The sequence below is a fragment of the Anthonomus grandis genome, chromosome 4, assembly GCF_022605725.1.
Source record: "Anthonomus grandis grandis chromosome 4, icAntGran1.3, whole genome shotgun sequence".
Classification (NCBI taxonomy): domain Eukaryota; kingdom Metazoa; phylum Arthropoda; class Insecta; order Coleoptera; family Curculionidae; genus Anthonomus; species Anthonomus grandis.
Window position 1 is genome coordinate 16502115 of NC_065549.1, and position 23017 is coordinate 16525131.

At 33.4% G+C, this 23017-nt stretch overlaps 1 protein-coding gene across 1 annotated transcript in view; it reads left to right on the plus strand.

The window, feature by feature from the left end:
- The window catches only part of LOC126735579 (uncharacterized), a 260073-nt gene that overhangs the window by 174986 nt on the left and 62070 nt on the right, over nucleotides 1-23017 (plus strand). Inside the window, exons 2-3 of the mRNA XM_050439609.1 lie at nucleotides 11819-12030; nucleotides 22434-22588. Coding sequence (XP_050295566.1) covers nucleotides 11819-12030; nucleotides 22434-22588 — 367 coding nt within the window. The remainder of the gene's footprint in view (nucleotides 1-11818; nucleotides 12031-22433; nucleotides 22589-23017) is intronic.

The window sequence follows — 23017 nt, forward strand, 5'->3', positions numbered from 1 at the left end:
TCCACTGTCAGGTTTTTGTACCTCGTTATTTCTATTTCTCTGTTTTTCCGATATTATCAGTCAAAAGCTCTGGATGTCAATTGTTATTTCATACTTTTGATCTGAATAAATAGCAGATCCAGACTATTATAATCTAAATTTCTAAGGGTTGTTATTAATTTGTTCTAATAGAGAGCCGCTAGGTATTCTAATATTGCTGCAGGCTGACATTTGTATATAGTAAAAATCATTTAATCATCTATATTAATATGCTTATTGCTACTAGATTGTGCCGCCATAAATAAGCGATATCGGCAAGGATTCATTAATCTGCAAAAACTATATTTAATAAATTTACCGACCGTACTGCAACTGAAAACTTTCTAACATTTGTCCTGTACGTCTAGTTTCAAACAATGCTTTTCATAGTTGTGCGTTCTTCCAACTCAGCCCTAAAGAGTTGCCTGGAAGCTCTTTGTTCATAGATCTAACTGGATTGCACTGAACTACTTGATTAAAGTTTTCTTTCTCTAGGTGTTTGGAACATTTACCGTGTAACGTTTGTCAGCCATAAAATTTGTTTTTTATTTCTGGATTTAACCTGGAACTGCATTTATGGGTGTAACAGATTCAAAGATTTGGTCTACTGTTTAGATCCTCTGTCTACTATTGCCGCTAATTCACTTCATTAGACTGTTTTCGTACTCGAGAAATCATTACCTTTCTCCTGAGTTCTGCAGAGTTTATATATGCTTAACAGTCGCCTTTTCATCTAGGGAGGTATAGCCCTTTTACTAATTTTCAGTAATACGTTGATGCGAAGATATCGGAATTTTGTCATTACATGACCGGTTATGAAGTCTTACCACAATAAAAACCAAAAGTACAGGTACGGTGTATACCAGGAGTAAATGTAATATTTGTATACTTTCGTTACTATATCATAATAATTATAGGCCTTAAATACTAAATATCTTACAAGTAGATTAAAAGAATTAACCATTAAATTTTGTATAAGAGCATATTCTTAGATATTAAGAGATTTCATATAGTTCAGTTCAGAGATCTATTAGAATCTTTGATGTACCGCAAATAGTCCGTGTGCCGGTGTTGCTTGTATTGTCACATGACATGCATCTTTAAACCGCAAAATTTTATGTGGAAAGAGTCATAAAGTATTATTCTAAGCGATATTTAATCATTTCATTAAATAAATAAATGTTTTAAGCATTTTTTTAAGAATTTATACATTTGATTCGTAAAATGTGACTGCATGTGCCCACGTACTATTTTGTTAAACTTAATCACAGGCACTCAAGCGTGAAAAGTTGCACAGGTCCGGCTTTAAAATTTATTTGTATTTAAAACTTTATTATTCGGGATTTTTGGCTTTAGTTTTATTAAGTTAGAAATTCAGGATAGTTGATAGCAAGATAATATTTAATTTAAATATTAGATTTAAGTACGTTAAATGAGTTTAACCAAAAATTTTAATTTCATAAGTTTAGTTTTTAGCGCCATCAGTCCCTTACAACTAGTCAAGTCTCTTTGCTTTGCAATATGTCAAGTTGGAATAATGTATTGACTACTGTTAACCCACTGCATAGCTTTCATCAAATAGTATCAAACAATTTTAACACTGCTTTTCCTGTTGTCAATATTAAAAAACGAAATAGAAAACCTTGATATACTAAGGGTTTACGAGTATCTGGGAAAAATATGCGCTTCCTTTTTTACATTAGGAAATACGCTATGAACAATGGAACATTTTTAAATTATTATAACAGATACCGCAAGATTTACAGAAACTCAATCAGAATGGCTAAGTGGACCTACTTTCAAAGGAGGATAAATAATTCCTCCAACAGAGCAAAAGAGTCTTTAAGATTGAGAGGAAGATTTTAAATGAGCTTAGGGGTAAAAATAATGTCTTGGTTATTCCAAGTACCTTAGATTCCAATGTCCTCAATTCCTTCTACTGTGATATTGCTAGTAACCTTGCAGCCAATCTCTCACAAAAAATAGATCCCAGGAGCTATCTCAGCAATGTGGTAGTAGCCGAATCTTTCTTTTTTGCCCCCACAAGTGTAGAAGAGCTTAAACAGTTAATGGTTAATATTAAGAATAATAGTTCATCAGGTTGGGATGGGCTTTCTCTTAAAATATTTTCTGTTTTACCTCTTGTTGCTTTGCAAGTCTTGGCCGAGTCAATTAACTTTTCATTTATGTCTGGAATTTTCCCAGAGTGCTTAAAAAGAGCAATGATTGTTCCTCTTTACAAGGGTGGAGATCGCGACTGTCCTTCTAACTTTAGACCTATAGCGTTATTGCCTACTTTAGCCAAGATAGTGGAACGGCTCGTTAAGGTGAGGATGGTTTGATTTTCAAATAGATTTGGCCTATTGAGTCTTCAGCAGTTTGGCTTTCGTGAGTCTGTGAGCACAAATGATGCTATCTTTAGCTTTCTAGAGCACCTGTACAACCGACTGAATGTTGGTGAAGTTGCAGCAGCGGTATTCTGTGACTTGTCCAAGGCATTTGACTGCATGAGTCACAGAGTGCTGCTGATGAAACTGGAGCTCTATGGTTTCAGGGGAACTGCCCTGCCCTTGAGTGGTTTCGTTCCTACTTATCAAATCGTGTCCAGGCTGTCAAATTTAATGGTGGTATGTCTAAGGAACTTAATATAAATGTGGGTGTTCCGCAAGGATCAGTACTTGGCCTTTTAATTTTTCTCATTTATGTGAACGATCTGCCACAACTGCAGGTAACTGGTGTGCCGATGATACCACCATTCTCTGGCACGACTCTGATGTTTCTCAAATGGAGGCCAATATACGTGCAGATTTGTTAAAAATAAAAGACTGTTGTGATGCAAATTTTTTGACATTTAATGTTTCCAAAACAAATATCCTTAAATGTAATACAAATGATATATGTTTAAATAATGAAGCCATCAACATGCCACCGTTCAGTAAGTTTTTGGGTCTTTCCATAGACAAGTTCCTTAAATTTGAAGACCATATTGTGAATGTATGTAGAAAAGTCTCATCAGGCTGCTACGCCCTAAGGGTTATTACCACCAGTCTTAATTTCTCCATCGCCAGATCTGCATACTTCGCGATTATCGAGTCGCACCTTCGATATGGAATTTGCTTTTGGGTTCATGTTCAAATTCACTTTTTAGTTCAGTGTTTGTACTCCAGAAAGGGACCATTAGACATCTCTGTGGGGCCAAGCCTCGTGATTCATGTCGCCCGCTTTTTGTAAGTCATAATATTTTAACCCTGTGTTGTATTTTTATTTTGGAAACAGTTTGCTTAGTTTTTATAAAATATAAACAGGAACTCCACTTAGGAAGCCACTATAATACGCGACAAAACTATTTGTTGAGGCTACCCATTCCTCATTTTGAACTTGTCCGTAGCTCTATCATATATGGAGGTAGAAAGCTGTTTAATAAACTTCCACTAGAAATAAGACAACTTAAGACTGAAAAAAGCCTACGTACACGGAAGAAAATATTTCTTGCTAGTAAAGCGTACTAAACTATGTAGCACCTAAACTATGATGAATTTTTAATGATTAGCATTTAAGTATTTTTCAAAGTTTTATATAATTTTATTTTATTTTAAATTAGTTTCTAGTTTTTATTCCTTTAATGTTACAGTCTATTGGCTTTGTCTACAACTTCTATGTTTATATTGACAATAAAGCATTTTTGAGTTTAATGAGAGAGTAGGTGACAAATTACTTAGGCCCATTTATTTTGTGGATTAAGGCATTAAATAGTTACTTTTTGACACAAAAGTGTAAAATGTTTTGGTTTGTCTTCAAATTTTATATATTTCCTTTTTTTGGGAATTGAGATTTATTTTTACATGGTGGTGATTATTAATGGGGATTGTGGCTACCATATTCAATGTCCTTTATTATAGTTTTTTTTAATTAATACATGTTATGATATATTATTATAATAATATACTCATGAAAACCCCCCATCTCTATATTTAGTACCAACTTCTTTTGATAAAAAGTAATTATGTAGTCAGAAAATTGGAAGTATATTTTTTTAAATAAACTTTTACATTAAAAATCATCTGGCTGTCTATACTTTATGCCTTTAAAAGACACAAGTTTTACTTATAAAAAAAACACAATTTACATCCTGAACGTATTTATTAATTTGTTTGCCGCGTATTTAGTTATTATGCATATTAGGAGAGATTAGATAAAAATTAACAAAAATAAATGCTTATACTAAAAACTAAAAATCTTATACAAAACACTACATTTTAAGTATACTGGATCCTAAAACTACAGTGAGGATACTAAATACTTTTATAAATTTAACCACTCTTTTGAATCTGGCCCAAAAAGTTAATACAAATTTTGTAAATTCTGTTTTTTTGCCATTGTTCTTTAGCAGTTTCTTCCATTAAAGAAGGAAACAGTTTCTCTGTTGCCGCCATGGATTCCAACTTCATCTCGCACATCAGCATATGGATTCTAAAGCATTATATTATATATACTTTATTGTGTCGCTGAAGGACAAACAGGGGCAGTAAGCTGTAAAAAACAAAATTTTAAACTTGTTTTATTAATAAAAATATGGTTTTCTTACTATGGCAAAAAAGGGACTTTTTTCCCAGAGAATGGAAATCATACATCAATCATAAATGTATCATATCATGTTTCGGCTAAATAATACATGGATCTTTCTTCCTCCCAAATTTTTTTAATTTTCTTCAAATATTCTATACACCACCTGACAATTCCATTACAGCAGCTCTTTTGTTAACCATCTTAAGCTTAAATCTAAGTTTTATCAGGTATCTCCGCAAGGTTGAGACTGAGAAATGTTTGTCCCTTGCCGATAAGGTGTCTCTATGGTCAGAACCTCATTGTTTTTGTATTTAGAATACACATCTTTCCTTAGCAATTTGGCAATATCCATGTCAAGTCCCTTTGATTGTCCTGCATCTTTCCTTTTTATTCTGTCTTTAATCCTTTTTTTTACATGCATATTGTACTATTGGGAACCCCTGTTAAAAACGCTATTTTTTGCAAAGCACTACAATCATTTGTGAACTGAGTATCATTCCTTAGATTGTTATAGATATTTAGATAAATTTGTTCTTTTAAAACTGCTTGATTTCCTCTGTAGCTTCTACTTCCCTTGCTTCTTTTTGCTTCCTCAATACTAGAAAATGAACTATCAGAACTATGTAAGTCTAAATCACTGCTCAGATCACTCTTATTGTTTTTATCACAAATATTATTGTCTTTCTTGTACACCCACGGTCTCCATAAGCCCGCACAAACACTTTCCTCTTCATTTGCCAAATTTTCCTGCCAATTTTTCTAGGGTCGAAACATTTTAAGGTCTTTAGGTATAATACCAAAACAAATCCACAAACACAAATAAAAAAACACTGTTCCTCACAGTAAAAACTGCAAAAAATTTACAGGAATACAGGCCAAATTCTAAATTCTTTACTTTCATAAACGTGTAAAAAGCATAACCGGCAAAACACATCAAATAATAACCTCACATGGCCCTCCCTCCCAACTATTAAAGGTGATAGACCCATCCAACAAGTATTTTAAAGGCGATAGACCCATCCGTAAAGATCTCTTTAAAAACACGACGAAAATAATACAAAAACGGTCCAAAAATTTATTTGGGTACGGCCCCGTAATTCTTAAATTCAGTGGGATAGAGAGAGATATACAATCACTTGCACAGCCTAAAGTAGGAATTGTCAGAACGCAGGTGTTCTATCTTTGTTTAATAGACTGGCTAAAAAGAGGTGACAAGTCTGTGAGTGCTGGAAGTGTTTAAAATATTTTGTAAGATGCTTGGATTTTAGTCCGCGGTCAATTTTTTGATATTATTTTCTTGTGATATTATTTTCTTTCTAAAAATTGACATTTTCGAAAGAAAAATAAAAAATAGTATAAAACATGGGGTTTTACGTATATTTAGAATGATTTCATAGATAGACAATATAAAATTTTGCCATTTAAACATATATATCATGCAACAATAAATATGACATAGGCGCACGGACTAGTTAGTGCGGCATCTGCGACACATCAAAGATTCTAATAGATCTCTGAACTGGACTTTATCTATACATTCTTTCTAAGATATGAATTTTTTAATATTCTCTTTCTTCAGGTACCTATCTGTTTCGAATGTTGCCAATCATGTTGTTCATAAAACTTTTTTGTAATATCTTGAAACAGCTCTACTGGGCTTTTTCCAAAAAAAGTGCGTAGGTTCTGCACACTGATGTTCTTCTTCTTCCGGACCTTCTCTTACTTAATACCTTACCGTGTATTATGGTTTGCACTAGTAGAAAGTATCGATATTTATTCCTCATCATATACCCCAGATATTCAAATTTCTTTTTTTTTTATGGTGTTCATTAATTGTATATCTTTTTTCATTCTCCTTAGCACTTTTATATTTGTAGCTATACAGCCACATCTCAAATACTTCCAAATTTTTAGTGCCGGAGTGTTTAGGACACCATACAATAAAACAGTAACAGACATTTTAAGTACCTTACTTTCGTTTTAAGATATCTGTTGTGACTTTTTAAGATGACACTCATTTTGTGAAATACCCTCTTTACTTTTCCTATACGACAACTTATTTCTTGTGCACTGTCCCATTGCTCATTTATAATTGTTCTAAGTATATAGTATATAATAAGGTAGCAATATTGTTAAACACGTTTAATTTGTGTTCTATTAATATATAGGTCTATACATCTCCAATTATATTTGTTTTGCGGATGATCATTTGTTTCTTTTTCTTTCCATTATCATTAAGATTATATTGTTGACTGTACTGCCTGATATTGTTCATTAACCTTTGTAGTGCCTCCAAGCTATGACCATGGTATCGTCGGCATATCGAATACTATTCAATCTGATTCTGTTCAAAAGGATACATTCTTCAACTTTTTTAAGGGCTTCATTGATTTTTTTTTCGGAATATAAGTTTAATATCAAAGACGAGATAACACATCTCTGTATGACCCCACCTTATATTTTCATCTGTTAGGTTCGATGTCCATCAAGTCTTAAGCATACTGTCTGATTCCAGTAGAAATTTAAAATGAATCTGATATCTTAATCGTTCAAGCCGGCCTCTTCCACGATATTAATCATTTTATCACATGTTTTCAACGCGATTAAATGCTTTTTCATAATCGATTAGACAGACGTAGTCAGTAAAGAGTACGTCTTTGATTTCAACTGTATTAACAACACCAAATTTGTTTTCGGATATCTGTTCTTCGCATTTGTTGTAAATTCTCCTATAGATGATTTTAGGAAAGTCATTTTTCGGGTATATTTCTAGAGTTATCGATTCTGTTGAAGATGTTGGTAATCCAGGCTATTTCTTCATTATCTAATAGCTTAAGAAATTCAACGTCTATGTTGTGTGGTCTAACTGGTTTTTAAAATTGTATTTAATTAATTGCTAGCTTCTTCTGACAGTAAGTACGTGACCTCCGGTCTTTGATCCTTAGAAAGCCTCTCTAAGTATGACTTCCACCTGTTTTTCAGATCATGTTTGCCAATGATAATATTTCTATTTGTGTCTATAATCTTCGTAACTTGTCGCTTTTTAAATGTTCCAGTTGTCTCTTTTATTTTTTTGTGTAGGTTAAAGCTGTCATGTCTAGCCTGCAGTATTTTTATTTCTGCGCACCTCTCTGCTGCTTCTTTTTCTTTGCCTTTTCTAATATTTTTATTAATTTATGTGTTGATCTTTTCATACACTTCTTTATTACTTTTATGTAGTCTTCTTTGTTCCATTAGTTTTAAAATTTCATTTTAAAATCCATGATTTTTTTTTTTGAATTTCTTTACTGTTTTTAAAAATTCTTTCTTTGTTGAATTTCTTATCTTTATTCTTGGTATATTTGTTTATTTCCGTCTGCATGTCATTCACCTCTTTTAATTGTTTTACCTTTGCGTTAATGTATTCGCTTAGTTATTCACTTGTTTCACTCTTATAACTCCTACTAGAGTTATATGATCTGATTCAATGTCCACCTCAGGATATATTTTAATTAAATTAAAGCAGTTTTTGAGCCTCTTACATACGTTATCTGACATATAGTCAGTTTGGTTACGGACAATGTTACTAGGTATATCTGATCGGGGGAGATTTGCTCCGTGGCGTCTTCCCCAAACACAAGGGGGACACAATTGGATAATTGTGTCTATGATGTCGGTGCACTGAATAATTCTTCCCTTGAAGAACCAATTGTAATCTAATAAATGAAACACATTTATTTTCTAAATATGTACTATTAGTAGTCACAGGAACTTGGAATAACAGTAATTGGGTAGACTTAAATTACCACTTTTTCCGCTGTCTCTATGCAGTCTCTATAAACTGTCTCTTACCACTTGTACTAACTCTACTTTTTTTACACTTGCTACTTTCATTGATTTTATTACACTCACTAATTTCATTCCTTAAAAAACTAACAACAGTTTATTTATGTCTATAATTATAGGTTAACCAGTTACCATACGTCAACTTCACACCAACTAATGACGACCGGGAACGTTTTTATGTAATTAGTAAAATATTTAAAGAGTTTAGAGAGTGTGATAAACCTGCACTAGGTTACCACTATTATTGACAATACTTGTAGGGCAAAATAAGGAGTTAGAGAGAGAGAGAACTATTTTGGGCATTAGAGGTTAAACAGAGGACAATGAGCAACTTTTCGCGAGGTCGGGAGCTCTACGAACGCTTTAGGGCAACGACCACTACTCGACTGATCCCCTTCCCCAGTTTATTGGGCTTTACGCTTGCGGTGTCAGTGTCAGCGGTTACCGAGAACAGTGGCCCCTTCAAAGCTACCATGAGCTGCCAGAGGGCACCCGATAATTCTAGATTTTTAGACGCAATATAATTATAAACTAACATCGAGCAGAACGAGAAAATAAATAAACTGTTGGGAGATTTATTTCCCAAGAGTATCGGCTAGAGACTTCCATGAATACCTATAGTCTTTTCTTTAAAAATTTGTAGAGTGACTTTAATACAACTAATTCGTTGTTTTCTGCCAATGTTTTAAGCCTGTCTTCTCTACTACTTTTTAGAATACGTTCATATTTTGAGGAGGAGCTTTTTACTCGAAATAACATTGCCCTATTAGATATTGAAATAAAATTAGATACTATACTACTACTAATATGCCTTGCAACTATTATCTTAATAGTTGCCGATTTTGGCCGATTTTGAGGCCAAAAATGGGCATCAAAAATGCCATATCTCGGCTATCGTAAAAGCTACGACCTTGCGGATAATCTCGTTGGATTCAGAATGATGAAACTAAGACAAAACCGTTAGAATTTTCCCGATAGCTCCCATAGAAACCGAGATATCGACCTTCAAAATTTGGAATTTTTCATTTTTCGGGTATACCTCCCCGTATCGAAATTTTTTAGCAAAAATTGATTTTTTTCGAAATCAAACTAAGTATACCAGCGTCTTATTTTGATCATCTAGATTACAAAAACACCGGGTTATGACAGGATCCGAGCAGAACTAAGGGAATGAGAGCACTTTGAAAATCCTGAAAAACTCATTTTCGACGTCCGATTGCCAAAAATGGGCATCAAAAATGCCATATCTCGGCTATCGAAAAGGCTACGACCTTGCAGATGGTCTCGTTGGATTCAGAATGACGAAACTATTATAAAACCGTTGTAATTTTCCCGATAGCTCCCATAGAAGCCAAGATATCGACCTTCAAAGTTTGGAATTTTTCGTTTTTCGGGTATACCTCCCCGTATCGAAATTTTTCAGCAAAAATTGATTTTTTTCGAAATCAAACTAAGTATACCAGCGTCTTATTCTGATCATCTAGATTACGAAAACACCGGGTTATGACAGGATCCGAGCAGAACTAAGGGAATGAGAACACTTTGAAAATCCTGAAAAGTCGTTTTCGACGTCCGTTTTTGAGGCCAAAAATGGACATAAAAAGCGCCATATCTCGGCTATCGTAAAAGCTACGACCTTGCAGATAATCTCGTTGGATTCAGAATGACGAAACTAAAAGAAAACCGTTGGACTTTTCCCGATAGCTCCCATAGAAGCCGAGATATCGACCTTCAAAGTTTGGAATTTTTCATTTTTCGGGTATACCTCCCCGTATCGAAATTTTTCAGCAAAAATTGATTTTTTCCGAAATCAAACTAAGTATACCAGCATCTTATTCTGATCATCTAGATTACGAAAACACCGGGTTATGACAGGATCCGAGCAGAACTAAGGGAATGAAAACACTTTGAAAATCCTGAAAAGTCGTTTTTGACGTCCGATTTTGAGGCCAAAAATGGGCATCAAAAACGCCATATCTCGGCTATCGTAAAAGCTACGACCTTACAGATAATCTCGTTGGATTCAGAATGACGAAACTAAGAGAAAACCGTTGGACTTTTCCCGCTAGCCCCATAGAAGCCGAGATATCGACCTTCAAAGTTTGGAATTTTTCGTTTTTCGGGTATACCTCCCCGTATCGAAATTTTTCAGCAAAAATTGATTTTTTTCGAAATTAAATTAAGTATACAACTCTATATTTCAGGTTTTTAGTTGATGTTCTCAAATAAAATACTGTAACTCCTTTATTGTCTATACTGCCTACTTCTAGCCATCTCATCTCGGTTATTCCCCTCATTCTCTTCAGTTTTGCATGGCATTTTTAGTTTTTTTCTGCTTTTACCATGCTTTTAATTTTTTTTTTCTACGGTAACTCAGAACCTTCTCCACCGGAGATTCGAACAGAAGACTTACTCCAAAATTATATTTATTTATAGTTTTGAATATTGTTATAGATGTTTTCTTCTAATCTAGTAGGATCCTTAAGATTCCGCTACATTAAAGATCCCTTAGGATTTTTTTATGAAAATATATAACAAAACAAGATTTAATCAACTTAAGAAATAACTTATAATATATATTAATAAAACCAGAACCCTAGAGATCAGAATGTAGTAAATATTCCTAGTAGTTTAAAAAAAATATCTTTTAATTATAATTCTTTATATAACTATAAAAAAATAGCACCAAAAAATAGGGTTTAAAATTAGCACAGAATGTAATAAACATTTTTTACAACCATTATTCCAATAATGTGCTAAAACAATCTTAGACAACCATTAAAAAACATAATCTGTGTTTTGTATATCTAGCTATTTTTTGTTATGCCTTATTTATTACATATGGTAGGATCTCAGAGTATATCTCATCTAATAAATAAAAAAATAATAATATGCCAATCAATAAAATGCAATATAAAACTAATTTAGCATTTCTTGTTAAAATCAATTTATCTTTAATATCCAAAGAAAGTTGTTGATTATGTTTCTATGAAAAATAAAATGTCACTTTTTCAGAGTGATAAAGCTACTTTTTTAGGAAACAAATAACGATGGAATAGCAACTAAGGTACATGTTGTTCTCATTATATCCTATCGCAATCTGCGTTGTATAAAAGATAATGAAAATAACTGGCGAAGCATAAAAATGTAAATATTGCATTTTACGTTCAGGGATCATTATTATTTTTATAAGGCTGTAAAAGTGCATGATCAGAGCTCATTTTTAAACATGAAGGCAGCGAACGCCCATCGATTTTATAGCTTTTCCAGCCCTCGATATTGTTATTATAAGCATAACCGTTTACTCTACCGAGAAAATGTGATCCGTTTGTACCCAGATGCCCTGTAGCCTTTTTTTTATTTTTAAGAGTTTTTGCATTGAAACCTAAAAATCACTTTTTCTTTACAGTTACTCCGGAAATCCTATGTACACGTGACCAGATGCGTGTAGAAATCCCTCTACAACCAGAAACTAAAAGTATCTACATACAAGGATTACGAGATTATCCTGATCCCGCATGTCGACCCCATACAGACCCAACAGGGAAATTAGCAGTTTTAGAACTAGATTTAAACGATGTCTACCGATGTGCTGTAACTAGAATCGTTAACAAGCAAACCGTAAGTTATTTATATAAAGGGAAAGAAAACATTAAGCGATTTTCCCTTTATAATGCATCACTTATCTGGACCCCGATGGTAAACATAAGAGCCGAAAACATAATACCGCGCATAAAACCGAAATTTTAGGTCGATTTCAGGCAAATTTTCGGGTATTTGTCTAGTAATGGGATCCCGGCAAGAAGCAGGCTTGACGTCGCAAAAGCTTTACGTCAACCGAGGTCCGTTTAATGAGGGTTGGAAGTCTGAGGGTGAAACGTCGTGAACCAGATGTTTTGATATATTGATTAAAGGGAAAAAGTATATTTGGAATATCGATTATGACGTAAAAGCGGGTGGAATCTAAGATTTTATATTTATAAAGAGAAAAGAGCTTTATCAACAATGAACAAAATTTAAATGGTTTTAACAATATTCTTTAATAAGGGTACAGAAGCATCGCAAAGCTGATGATTTAATAAAGAAGAGAAAGCATATTTAATATTTAGAGATTATGATGTAGAATCTGATGAAATCTATGATTTTAGTTCGGGTATTTTTTAATGGTTAAGTTGTAAGGAAAATAAAACATTTTTTTGTTCGATAAGTTTGATACCCCTGTAGATATTTTTCTAAAATTAATAAATTGCCATTAGATAGACATACACTGCTGCTAACGGCGTTCATCCGAGCTTTGACTTAAATATTTTTTAAAAAGAAAACGGTACGCTACTGGTTTTTCTTTTAATAAAACAATTTGATTTTTTTTTATAACGCCAAAATCGAATTATGCTAATTACGTACCAATAATTTGTTTAAATATTATTATTATTAATATTATTATTATTGTTTTTGTAAAGCACCGAATTTACAATCGGGTTTTTAATTACTCGGTAAATTATTTCAGGAATATCTATGTCTTTTAGTGAAACTTGTAGTTTCTAGATTTAGTCCTATACATAAGAGAACAACCGGGATGAGCTTTATTTTTCTTGTTTTGAATTGATTTGTTGATGGAAGCAGAGCTTCTGTTGTTTGTTTGTTGATGACTGTGATATCTGGCCGATTATGCTGTACTGTAACATCCGTCATAATAGTTTTATCAAAGTTTGTTTTTCAACCAGTTTGTTTTCTATTACTGGTGGGCGTTTGTATTTGTAATACGGTGTATTACAAATACAAACGTATGTTGTTTTTATCATTAAGTTTAAATTTCTTTAGTATTTCTAGGTAGACTATTGTAGCCACTTTGTTGTACCATTCTAGGTACTTGCTTTCGGCTAAAGTTTGCCAGCTAGATAGAATACATACTCTTGTTACATTTCCTACACCTCTCTGTTGGTATTTTTTCGTTAAGTATATATTTCTGATTGTTATAATTTGGTCTTGTATACCAATCATAAATTCTTCTGTTTCTGGTCTATTTTGTCCTTTTGTAATATAAGTTGTAATGGTTAATAAATCTTCCATGTATTTTGTGTGCTTAAATTTAATATATAGGAGTATAGCCTAAATCCACTTTTACTATAGTTTTGTGGAACTCATTGATGGAGACATTTTCTTAGGCCTTTTATTAGGACCATGCTGGCTGCATGCTGCAGCGATATCCCTTATTCCTCTGCCTTCTTTTTTTACGCGGTTTTGTTATTCGTTCAACTCATGCTTTTGGGTGATGTTTTCTGAATTTATATTTTATACGTTCTGTTCTAATCATTCTGTTTATCGCTTTCAGATCAGTTTATATCTATTTATGTATACCCAAGGAGTATTGAAGGCAAATATGCCATAGCTATTTATGGCTGAGGTGAGGTTTCTTAAGTTTGGATTTCAGAATGTTATAAAGGCATGTTTCAAATTCTTTGGTTACTGGGTCTGTAGGATTCCTAAGTATTAATATGGTTTGGTATAATTATGGTTTGTATTAATTACTTTTCCTGACTCCAGTTCGATGGGTGTTCCTTTTTTAATTTTCGTTTTTCAACAGTTTGACATTTTTTTAAATGATATACCTATGTCCGTGTTCAACTGGTGAACGAGTTTTAAGTTTGATTCAAGATGTTTTTTATTTGCAGCATACAGTTTCAAATTATCCAAGAAAAAGAATTATGATTTATTGTTTTTGCAGTCTGTCATGTCTTTAGAGTGGTGCCATATCCAGTGCGGCTTAGGATTCGTGATAGTGGGTTTAGACATAGACAATAGCATACGGCTGAGAGTGAATCTCCTTGGAATATAGCCCTTTTGATGTTAATAGATTCAGTTTTAACAGTTGTTTGTTTTAAGTTGATTCTTAGTTTCGTCTTCCATTTTTCCATGTTATATTTGAAAAACTCTACTAGGACAGGATAAACTTTGTAGATTTCTAAAGTTTTTATTAGCCAGCTGTGAGTTTCTTTTTCTGTAGAAATTCTTTTTGATAGTTTATGTATGCCATATGTAGATTCCAGTTTTTCTTTCGTTTTGATCGAGGATGACATTATCGATAGTTTTTGTTCTTTGCAGCCAATAAATTCTCTCTTGCAGCTTTTCTAGTCCTCCGTGAGCATGTTGTTGTTTTTAAGATATGTGTAAGCTTCTCGTATAATACTGCGATAAAGATCTTATACATTATAATAAAGTTATGGGTCGTTAATGGGATGGATCTTAAATTTATTAGAAAGTGTTTAGAAAGTAGCTATTATGAAGTTACGCCGCCTTTAAGGAACAGATTTTCTAAATTTCTTAAGGCGGCATTAAATTGGTTTGCTAGATAAGGATGAATGACTGTTAAAATCATGTATCAAAAATGTTGTGCATCGTCATTTCTCGGTGCTTTCCAGTTAGACCGGTTCTTTATAACTTTTTCCAGATCTTGTTCTGTGAGAATTTTTTTTTTTCGATTTGAAGAAGATTTGTTTTTTTCTGTTTCTACTTCAATCCAAGGTATATGATTCGCTTCGTTAGACCATATAGAGTGTCTGTAGTTCCTCCTTTTTTGCTGGATGTCCTTTAAGATCAACTTTTTCGTTCAGTGATCGGTAGAATGTCATCAGAATGTCAAATCGTTAATATATAACAAATGGCTTGTTTGTTGGGTTTTATTCTTACATTTATATTTAATATTTATGCTATTTACATTATGTAGTCCCAACATCTTCAGGCTCCTGTACAGCTCTTTGGGAATAACTCCTATGCTCGAAATGACATTTACGATGGTGGTTACTTTGTCCAGGTTATACAATTTCTTGATTTCACCTGCCAGCTCGGTGTACTTGTCCCTCAAAATGATGTTAGGTTAGTTAAAGGGTACGCAGCGAGCGTCAATGATAGACTTGCCATAGTAGATCGTAAAATTTGCAGGTTTGAATAACTGACTTAGACATATCCTTATAGTAGGGTACTCATGTAGGTCCTGGTAAATCACTGCAGTGACCTGGTTGTGCTGGTGCAGACAGTCAGTTCGGGCAAGTAAACAGCAGGCTGCTGTGACATGTTAGATTATCTCTGATGTTTCTTTGTACTTTCTACACCTATCATCTCCTATCGTGGGATTTTTAAAGAACTTGACAAGCTGTTATAAGTGATTTATTTTCTTTGATATTTGATTTTACGAGGCACGTCCATGTCTGACTCTGACGTTTTCTTTGTGTGCTGCCTTCGAAATTTGGTTATGTAAAGGCTTCACATTTTGTTATTACTTTGGAATCTACATTAAGATTGATTTTCTGTTGCTTTGTGAGATCAAAACTGGAGTTTGGCTGCATTCTATGACACCCACTCTATCAGAATCATGTTGGTCTCCTTGAATCTGTTCAGCGTAGATTTGCTAAGTTTTTGGCTTCAGGCAGGATGGCATATATCCAGTTAGAGATTTGATCATCGGCAACTATTGGAACGCTTCAATCTACATCCATTACATCTTAAAAAAATGATCTTCTCTGTAAAATTCCTGCATGAGTTACTGAATGGATTTATTGATATTCCTGTACTTCTTTATGGTGTACGTTTCATGCTGCCCAGGCTTAATGCTAGACATCCCCTAACATTCTTTCTGCCAAGGCCTCATACTAACATCCTGTTGAAATCGCAACTATATACAATATGCGCTATATTTAATCGGATCTGTCACGTACACTGTGATATAAATTTCTCGCCGGTTCATGTGATTGTCGATATCTTGGTGGATCATTACTCTTGGGATTAAGACCCATGTGTTTAAGTTATAGTTAGTAGGTATATTGTAGTTAATTTAATTTAATTTTATTAAATATGTATCTTGTTAAACTTTTATAATTGGGTTTTTATATCATATTAATAGTTATTTGTTCTAAATTTTTTTGATAACTTTTGAGATTGTGACTTTACTTTTTTTCTTTTCTTTTCATTCTTTTAGGTTTGTTTTGTGTTTTTTTTCTTTAAACTATATTTTTCATTGTTCTGCATATTTTTCATGTTTATTGTTGGCTTTGTCAGTACACCATGCCTAATCTTATAGGTGGTTTAAAATTTTGTCAAACCTCTACCTCCTTCTTGTTTTGCGATAAATAGCCTATTGATATCTGCTCGCGGGTATAGTGTGCCATGCATTTTATTTATTATGTCATCGCTGAACTCTTTTACGATCTTGAGTTTTTCTTTTTATTCATTGTAATTTGTAATTTCGCTATGACCTTTAAGTATTCAATATAGAGTACATGATTCATTAATTCTATCTCGTTTTTACTTTTGTATTCCTTTTTAGTGTTATTGAGTCTAGAATTAAGGGGGAAGAGCACGGTGCAGAATAGGGGTGATGGAGAGTCGCCCTGGTAGATGCCATTCCTAATTTGTATCTTTTATCACTCTCCTGTTATTGATTTTTATGCTGGTTTAAGGTGTTAGGTTCATGTTTCAGGGTTAGATTTTCCTAGTGACCATGGTTTTGCTGATAAAGTTATATAGTAAGAGGAAGCTTGTTAAAAGCGTTTTGGTATTCAATCCTAGTATTATTATTATTATTATTGTTATTTTTCGGAACAATATCTAAGAGAATATTAAATTTCTAGGAAAAATTTAATTTCTTTATTACTAACTTAAGCAGCTTTATTTTAACTTTACCATCTTGTAGTTCAAGACGTTTAGAACATATTATGTCCAAAGGATTTTTTTTCATGATTTCATTAAAAGAACCTCTTTTCTTCTTTAATTCTCTCTATTCTCACATTAAAGGATGAATTTTCTTGTAACAATTAAAAACTGTTGACTTATTATTAGTTTAAAAATATCATGGAACAAGTATTTTAATGAATTTATAAGTTGTACACAGAGTGTTTATGAATAAGTGCGACGAACTTTAACCCTTAACAACTATTCCAAAAAAAAAATCGCAACAACTATTGATGGGTCAGTATGTCCCGCTGTATTATTTATTCAAAAAAAGGTAACGAAACTTACAACGTATTTTCTAACATAAAAACGAAAACATTTTAACAAAAAAAAACTTACTTGCATATGGCACATCTTTTTCGCTTGGACGTTGTTCTATCAGTGAGTGGCACAGGAGGTTCTGGAATCTCAGTTTGAAATATATTGGAGCCCATTTCTCGAACCTTTCGAGGTACCTTTGTATTTCCTAGTCTTTTTATTACGAACGGCTGGCATAACGATACCTGCCTATAGCCCCTTTAGAAAATCATAGCGGGTAATTTTTGTTTCATTAGATGCACAGTTATATAAAACATAACTATTAATTTCAGCAATATTTAATATTGCATGAAATAATGCCATTGGCCAACGTCTTGTTCCGCGTGAAATAGAATAATTTGCGCATTTTTCGTCAAGAGCATCAACCCCTGCTTTAGTCCCATTGTAGTACTCGATTATATCTGGTTTCAATGAAATTTCATTTATCTTATTATCGTGGTGCATACAGTATCAAGTATACTAATATAACTGGTTTATTAGTTTTTGAAACAAATGATACCATGGTAATCACCGGAGAAAAACCAAACAGTGAACTTTTAGGTTGTCGCTTACGACTGGGTTGAAATTTTGGTGGTATTTGACGTTTTTTTTTTTAGAGTGCCTACATAAGTAAGCATATTATTCAGCAGCTCATTTACTATCTCAATTGAAGAATATCAGTTGTCAACGGTTACATTGCGGTTGGTACCCATTATGTGCTTTGTCAAACGAAGTACAACCTCCGAAGGATTCGAAAAACGTTTTTCTTTAGGGGCCCGATCTCCAATTTGGGCACCTGTATATACTTCGGCGTTCAACATATAGTAGGTCTTTGAATCCGCCAGAATTTGTACTTTTAAGCCATATTTAGCTGGTTTACTCCCTAGTAACTAAATACATGCTAAATACTAAATACATCCCTATGTACATACAGAATCCCCATCTACCCCTAAAGGGTACCAACATCTCATCCAGGGTAACATTATCATCAGGGTTATACATTTCCCGTGCGTTATCCACAACTGTATTAAAAACTTCTGAAATCGGCGCTAGTTTGTCCAATTTGATCCTTTCCTTCCTGGTTTGTAAATCATCAAAGCGTAAGCAACAAAGCAAAAAAGAAAATCTTGCAAGGCTCATTGTAGCTCTAAAAATGTTTCTTCCTGTTCCATCAGTACAGCACATTGACCTTAGCTCCTCACTAACACAAATTATCTTTAGGATCTTATCATTTATAAGTAAGTTCCATGCTGTCTCAGGTGACTTGGACAATGCAAAGCCCTTCAAACCTGGTTTAGTGTAAATGTTATGAGCTGCTGCTCTTCCACGTGTTGCTGCTCCTTTTGACCATCTTGTTCCATCCTTTTCAACCCAAGACGTAAAATTAATTAGAGGTTGATCTTCCTCAGAATCTTGCCAGAAACCCTCACTCAGAGAATCATGTTCACTAAATAGCTCGCAGTCCTCTTCAGAATCATCGCTTTTATCTCTATCCTCCAAAATTTTTCTAAGAGCGTCCTGTTCATTCTCAGCAATTTCTAAGGGCACATTGGCGCCATTTTCATCATCCGTGAACTCATTAGTTTCATCCACGTTTTCGAGGTCCTGCCAAAAATTTTCTATAATGTCTAAAAGTTCCGCATCCGTGTATAATTTGAAATCCATTTTTATGGATAACTAGATACAAAAATTACAATAAACACTTGTTCGAAACAATTTTTATGCAAAAAAACCAAAATAATTATTTCATAAATTGCTAAATTGAAAATATTTATAACGCAACAACTACCGCTGGGTCACTTTGACCCATTTTCGTAAATTCGGCTACAACGAAGCTGCATTCCTACGTAGTTAATGTGCTACTAAAAGTAAACACGCGCGCTAGACAAAGTCGTGAAGCCTTGCCCCCAAGTTACAAAATTGGAGGGGGAAATTTCAGTTTAAAGGCGTCTCTGGGTCAATTTGATCCCATCAATAATGGTTAGGGGTTAAAAGAGGTGATTCTGCATGAAAAATTATTGACAAGTTTGCTTTGCTGTATTATTTATTTGCTGTCCGAAATGCTTCGTTTTCCGGGATAAGGGGTGTTGACATTTTTCTTACAAAGTAATAATTTATTCATTGCTCTGAAACTGGTTGAGATAGGCAAATGAAATTTAGTGGCATTTGACAGTTAGCTCTGGGGAATTTTTTGACATAATATTAAGAATTTAAAATTCACCACACCTTGTTTATTTAATCGCTTGCTCGAAAATAAGAGTAATCATTTCTATATTGGTAGAAGCTTCTCTCTATAAATCTATGAGGTATGCTACATTATTGCTTAAAAAATTATAAACTGATATGGTTTTTAGTTGGTCAGATTTGCTAGGTTTTCCTACTATGTAAGTCTCTCTGAAATTCGTTGATCTCTCTTTGCATAATAAAGTGATTGATTTTTCACTGTGCTTGATATACGCAATCAATTTGGGTTGTTGATATGCCCAGTGTTGATCCCTATGTTGATATAGTATAATCAGTTCAAGTTCCTCTTTATCTGCATAAGTAGGTTATCCATTTTTTTGTGGCCAGTTTTAAAAATATAAATAGTCAGAATTTAGAAGGATTTTTAGGTTTTCGAATAGGAAAAGTAGGCATTATAAATTACAAAATCTGCTTTCGTCTATCGTTAGTTATATATAGTTATAGTCACCATAAGTTTCTAAGACAAAGTGCTACAAGCCCTGAGCTACTATATGGATATACAATCATCAAAAAACACTTTAAAAAATCACACATTGCTTATGCTGCAATTCGTCATAGGTCTTTTATTATATTATACAGTGACCGCCTAAAGTTCCGCATAAATTCGATAAAAATTAGAGACATGATTTTTTGAGAAAACGCTCGGACCCGTCGATTTTCATTTTAATTTGCGCATAATTTCACATATATCTTTGTATACAGGGTGGAACAAAAAAAAGATATGACGTCATCGGTTATTTTTTTTAATTAAATGCTATATTTTTTATTGCATTTATGAAATATAGGCAAAATTCCAAGCAAGTTTCGATAAACACACCTTATCTCAAAACTCAACTGTTTCAGAAATATTTACATTTAACCAACAAGAAAGCAAGTAACTACGTCTATTTACAAATTAAGATAAAATGGAGGATAAAATGTTATAAACTGTAAAAACTCTTATTAATGTATCAAGTGTTCAAACTGATCCCCATTTACTTCTTGGCAGAAAGCAAGACGGTTTACAAACTCATGTAAAACACTCCAATTATTTCGGGTGATATATGTCTAATTTCATATCTAATTCTATTTTTCAAATCTTCTACGTTGTTTGGCTTCTCAATATAAACTATACTTTTTAGCTACCCTCATAGAAAATAGTCGCAGGGATTTAGTTAGAAACGTATCATCCATTTTTCTCTAAGAGACTAAACGAAAACAAAACAAAGGTAAGAACACAAAGTCACGGTCTCATCAAATCCATATAATTTTTTAAAAGCTACACGTGTAATGTGATCTGTGTAGGTCTAGGCCTGATGATGCTCCGATAGGAGCGAAACACGTATGGCCTTTAAAAAATTATATGGATTTGATGAGACCGTGACTTTGTGTTCTTACCTTTGTTTTGCAGGGATTTAGGTCGGGTGACCTGGCCGGCCACTCTATTGGCCTTCTTTGTTTTATCCATCTCCTGGGAACACTGTATCCAAGTAATTACGGACATGTCAAAAGAAATGTGGCGGTGCGCCGTCTTACTGAAACCAAAAATTATCTGTCGGGTCAGCAGGGTCTTGTTCGTCTGGATACAGGACAGCCAAAGCAGATCTTATCTTGAAGAAAATTCAAATAGCGTTGTCCTGTTAAGTTTTCTTTAAAAAAGTATGGCCCTATTACTTTATTTTCCCCGATACCAGCCCAAACATTAATAGATTTACGGTAGGTACTGTGTATGAGCCTCAGTTGCCCAGTGTGGATTTGACACTGACCAGTACCTACAATTTTACCGATTTACGACACCGTTTAAACAAAAAGTTGCTTCATCCGAAAATAAAACTCGTAACACAAACTGACGGTTATTATTGCAAATGTTCATTATTTACTCGCAAAATTGGTTTCTTTGATGAGGATCGTCCTCATTTAATTCGTGTATTAGTCTAATTTTATAAGGATGGTATTGATTTGCTTTTAAGATGCGTTTTACTGACGTTCCGGCTATATTATTATCAACTGAAATTTGTGAAGTGGCAGTGTTTGGATTTTCTTCGACGGAGAGCAGAACGTTCAATTTTGTTTCTACAGAAATTTTTGGACGACCTGATCTTGGGAAATCCCTAACATGACCTGAAGTTATGAATTTGTGCTCTATTCTACTAACTGTTGACTGAGAAATAGGATGGTTTGGGTATTTGGTATTAAATAGTTCACTTATTTCTTTTTGCGAACGCACTCGATCCCCGTACCCTAGCATCATCAAAATTTCAATTCGTTGGGTTTCCGTTAAATTAGCCATAATTTATTCTGATAAAAACTATTAATTTTCGAACTGACAGAGACATTCGAAAATGGAGATTCTTTACCAGTGTAACCATGGAAATAGAGACAATTGGCAGTGTTTATAACATTATTTTTATCCTCGATTTTACCTTAATTTGTAAATAGACGTACTTATTTGTTTTCATGTTACTTAAATGTAAATATTTTGGAAACGGTTGAGTTTTGAGGTAAGGTGTGTTATACGAAACTTGCTTGGAATTTTGCCTTTATTTTGCCTTTATGACAACAACAACTGTACCATCAGCAAGTAGAGAATGTTTAGTTTTGCTCAAGCCCCCAAAAAAAAATGTTATAAGAATAAACTACCGTATTAATTGGAAAAAAAATTCTTAGACGATTTTTAATAAACATATGATTTTGAAGGATTAAGCGTATTTACCGGGCTCTTAAAACATTTAGGAAAATTCACCTGTAATAACAGTATTCATTACAGTGTTGCTTTTTAGGGCAAGAAAGTTTACTACCAAACCATAATAATCGAAAAAGGATCCACTGAGAGTGACGCAAATGTAAGAGAAACAGTTCACGTCAAATGCTCGATTACCAAAGACCATAAGATTGCTAGAAGACAAGTTTTTCCTGCCGGATTTGAAGAACCTATGTAAGTAGAAAATAATATTAATTAAAACTTTTAATAAGTTTCAATTTAACTTTTAACTTTTTTATGTTTTATGTTTTAAATGAATCCTCTGCAACGCGGGAAAACTTTCCTATAATGATTGGAAACTAAACTCGTACCGGCACACGTTCAAGTTTTATAGAAAAACAACGAAAAACTCTTGAAAAAATGAAAGCTACATATCAGAGCTTTTATTTTAAAATTCTTCCATCGTTTTCTCTCAGTAGTTTCGGATTTTAAAATCAACGCTGAAAGGTGTATTTGATTTTTTAGATATATGTATGTGCAACTTTTGGAAAAGCGTAAAATGTTCGTATATGTTCTTGGCTATATTATTTATGAAAATTGTATAGTATTGTATAGTATATGGCCGTTATATATTATAAAGATATTTTACTATACTTAATCACG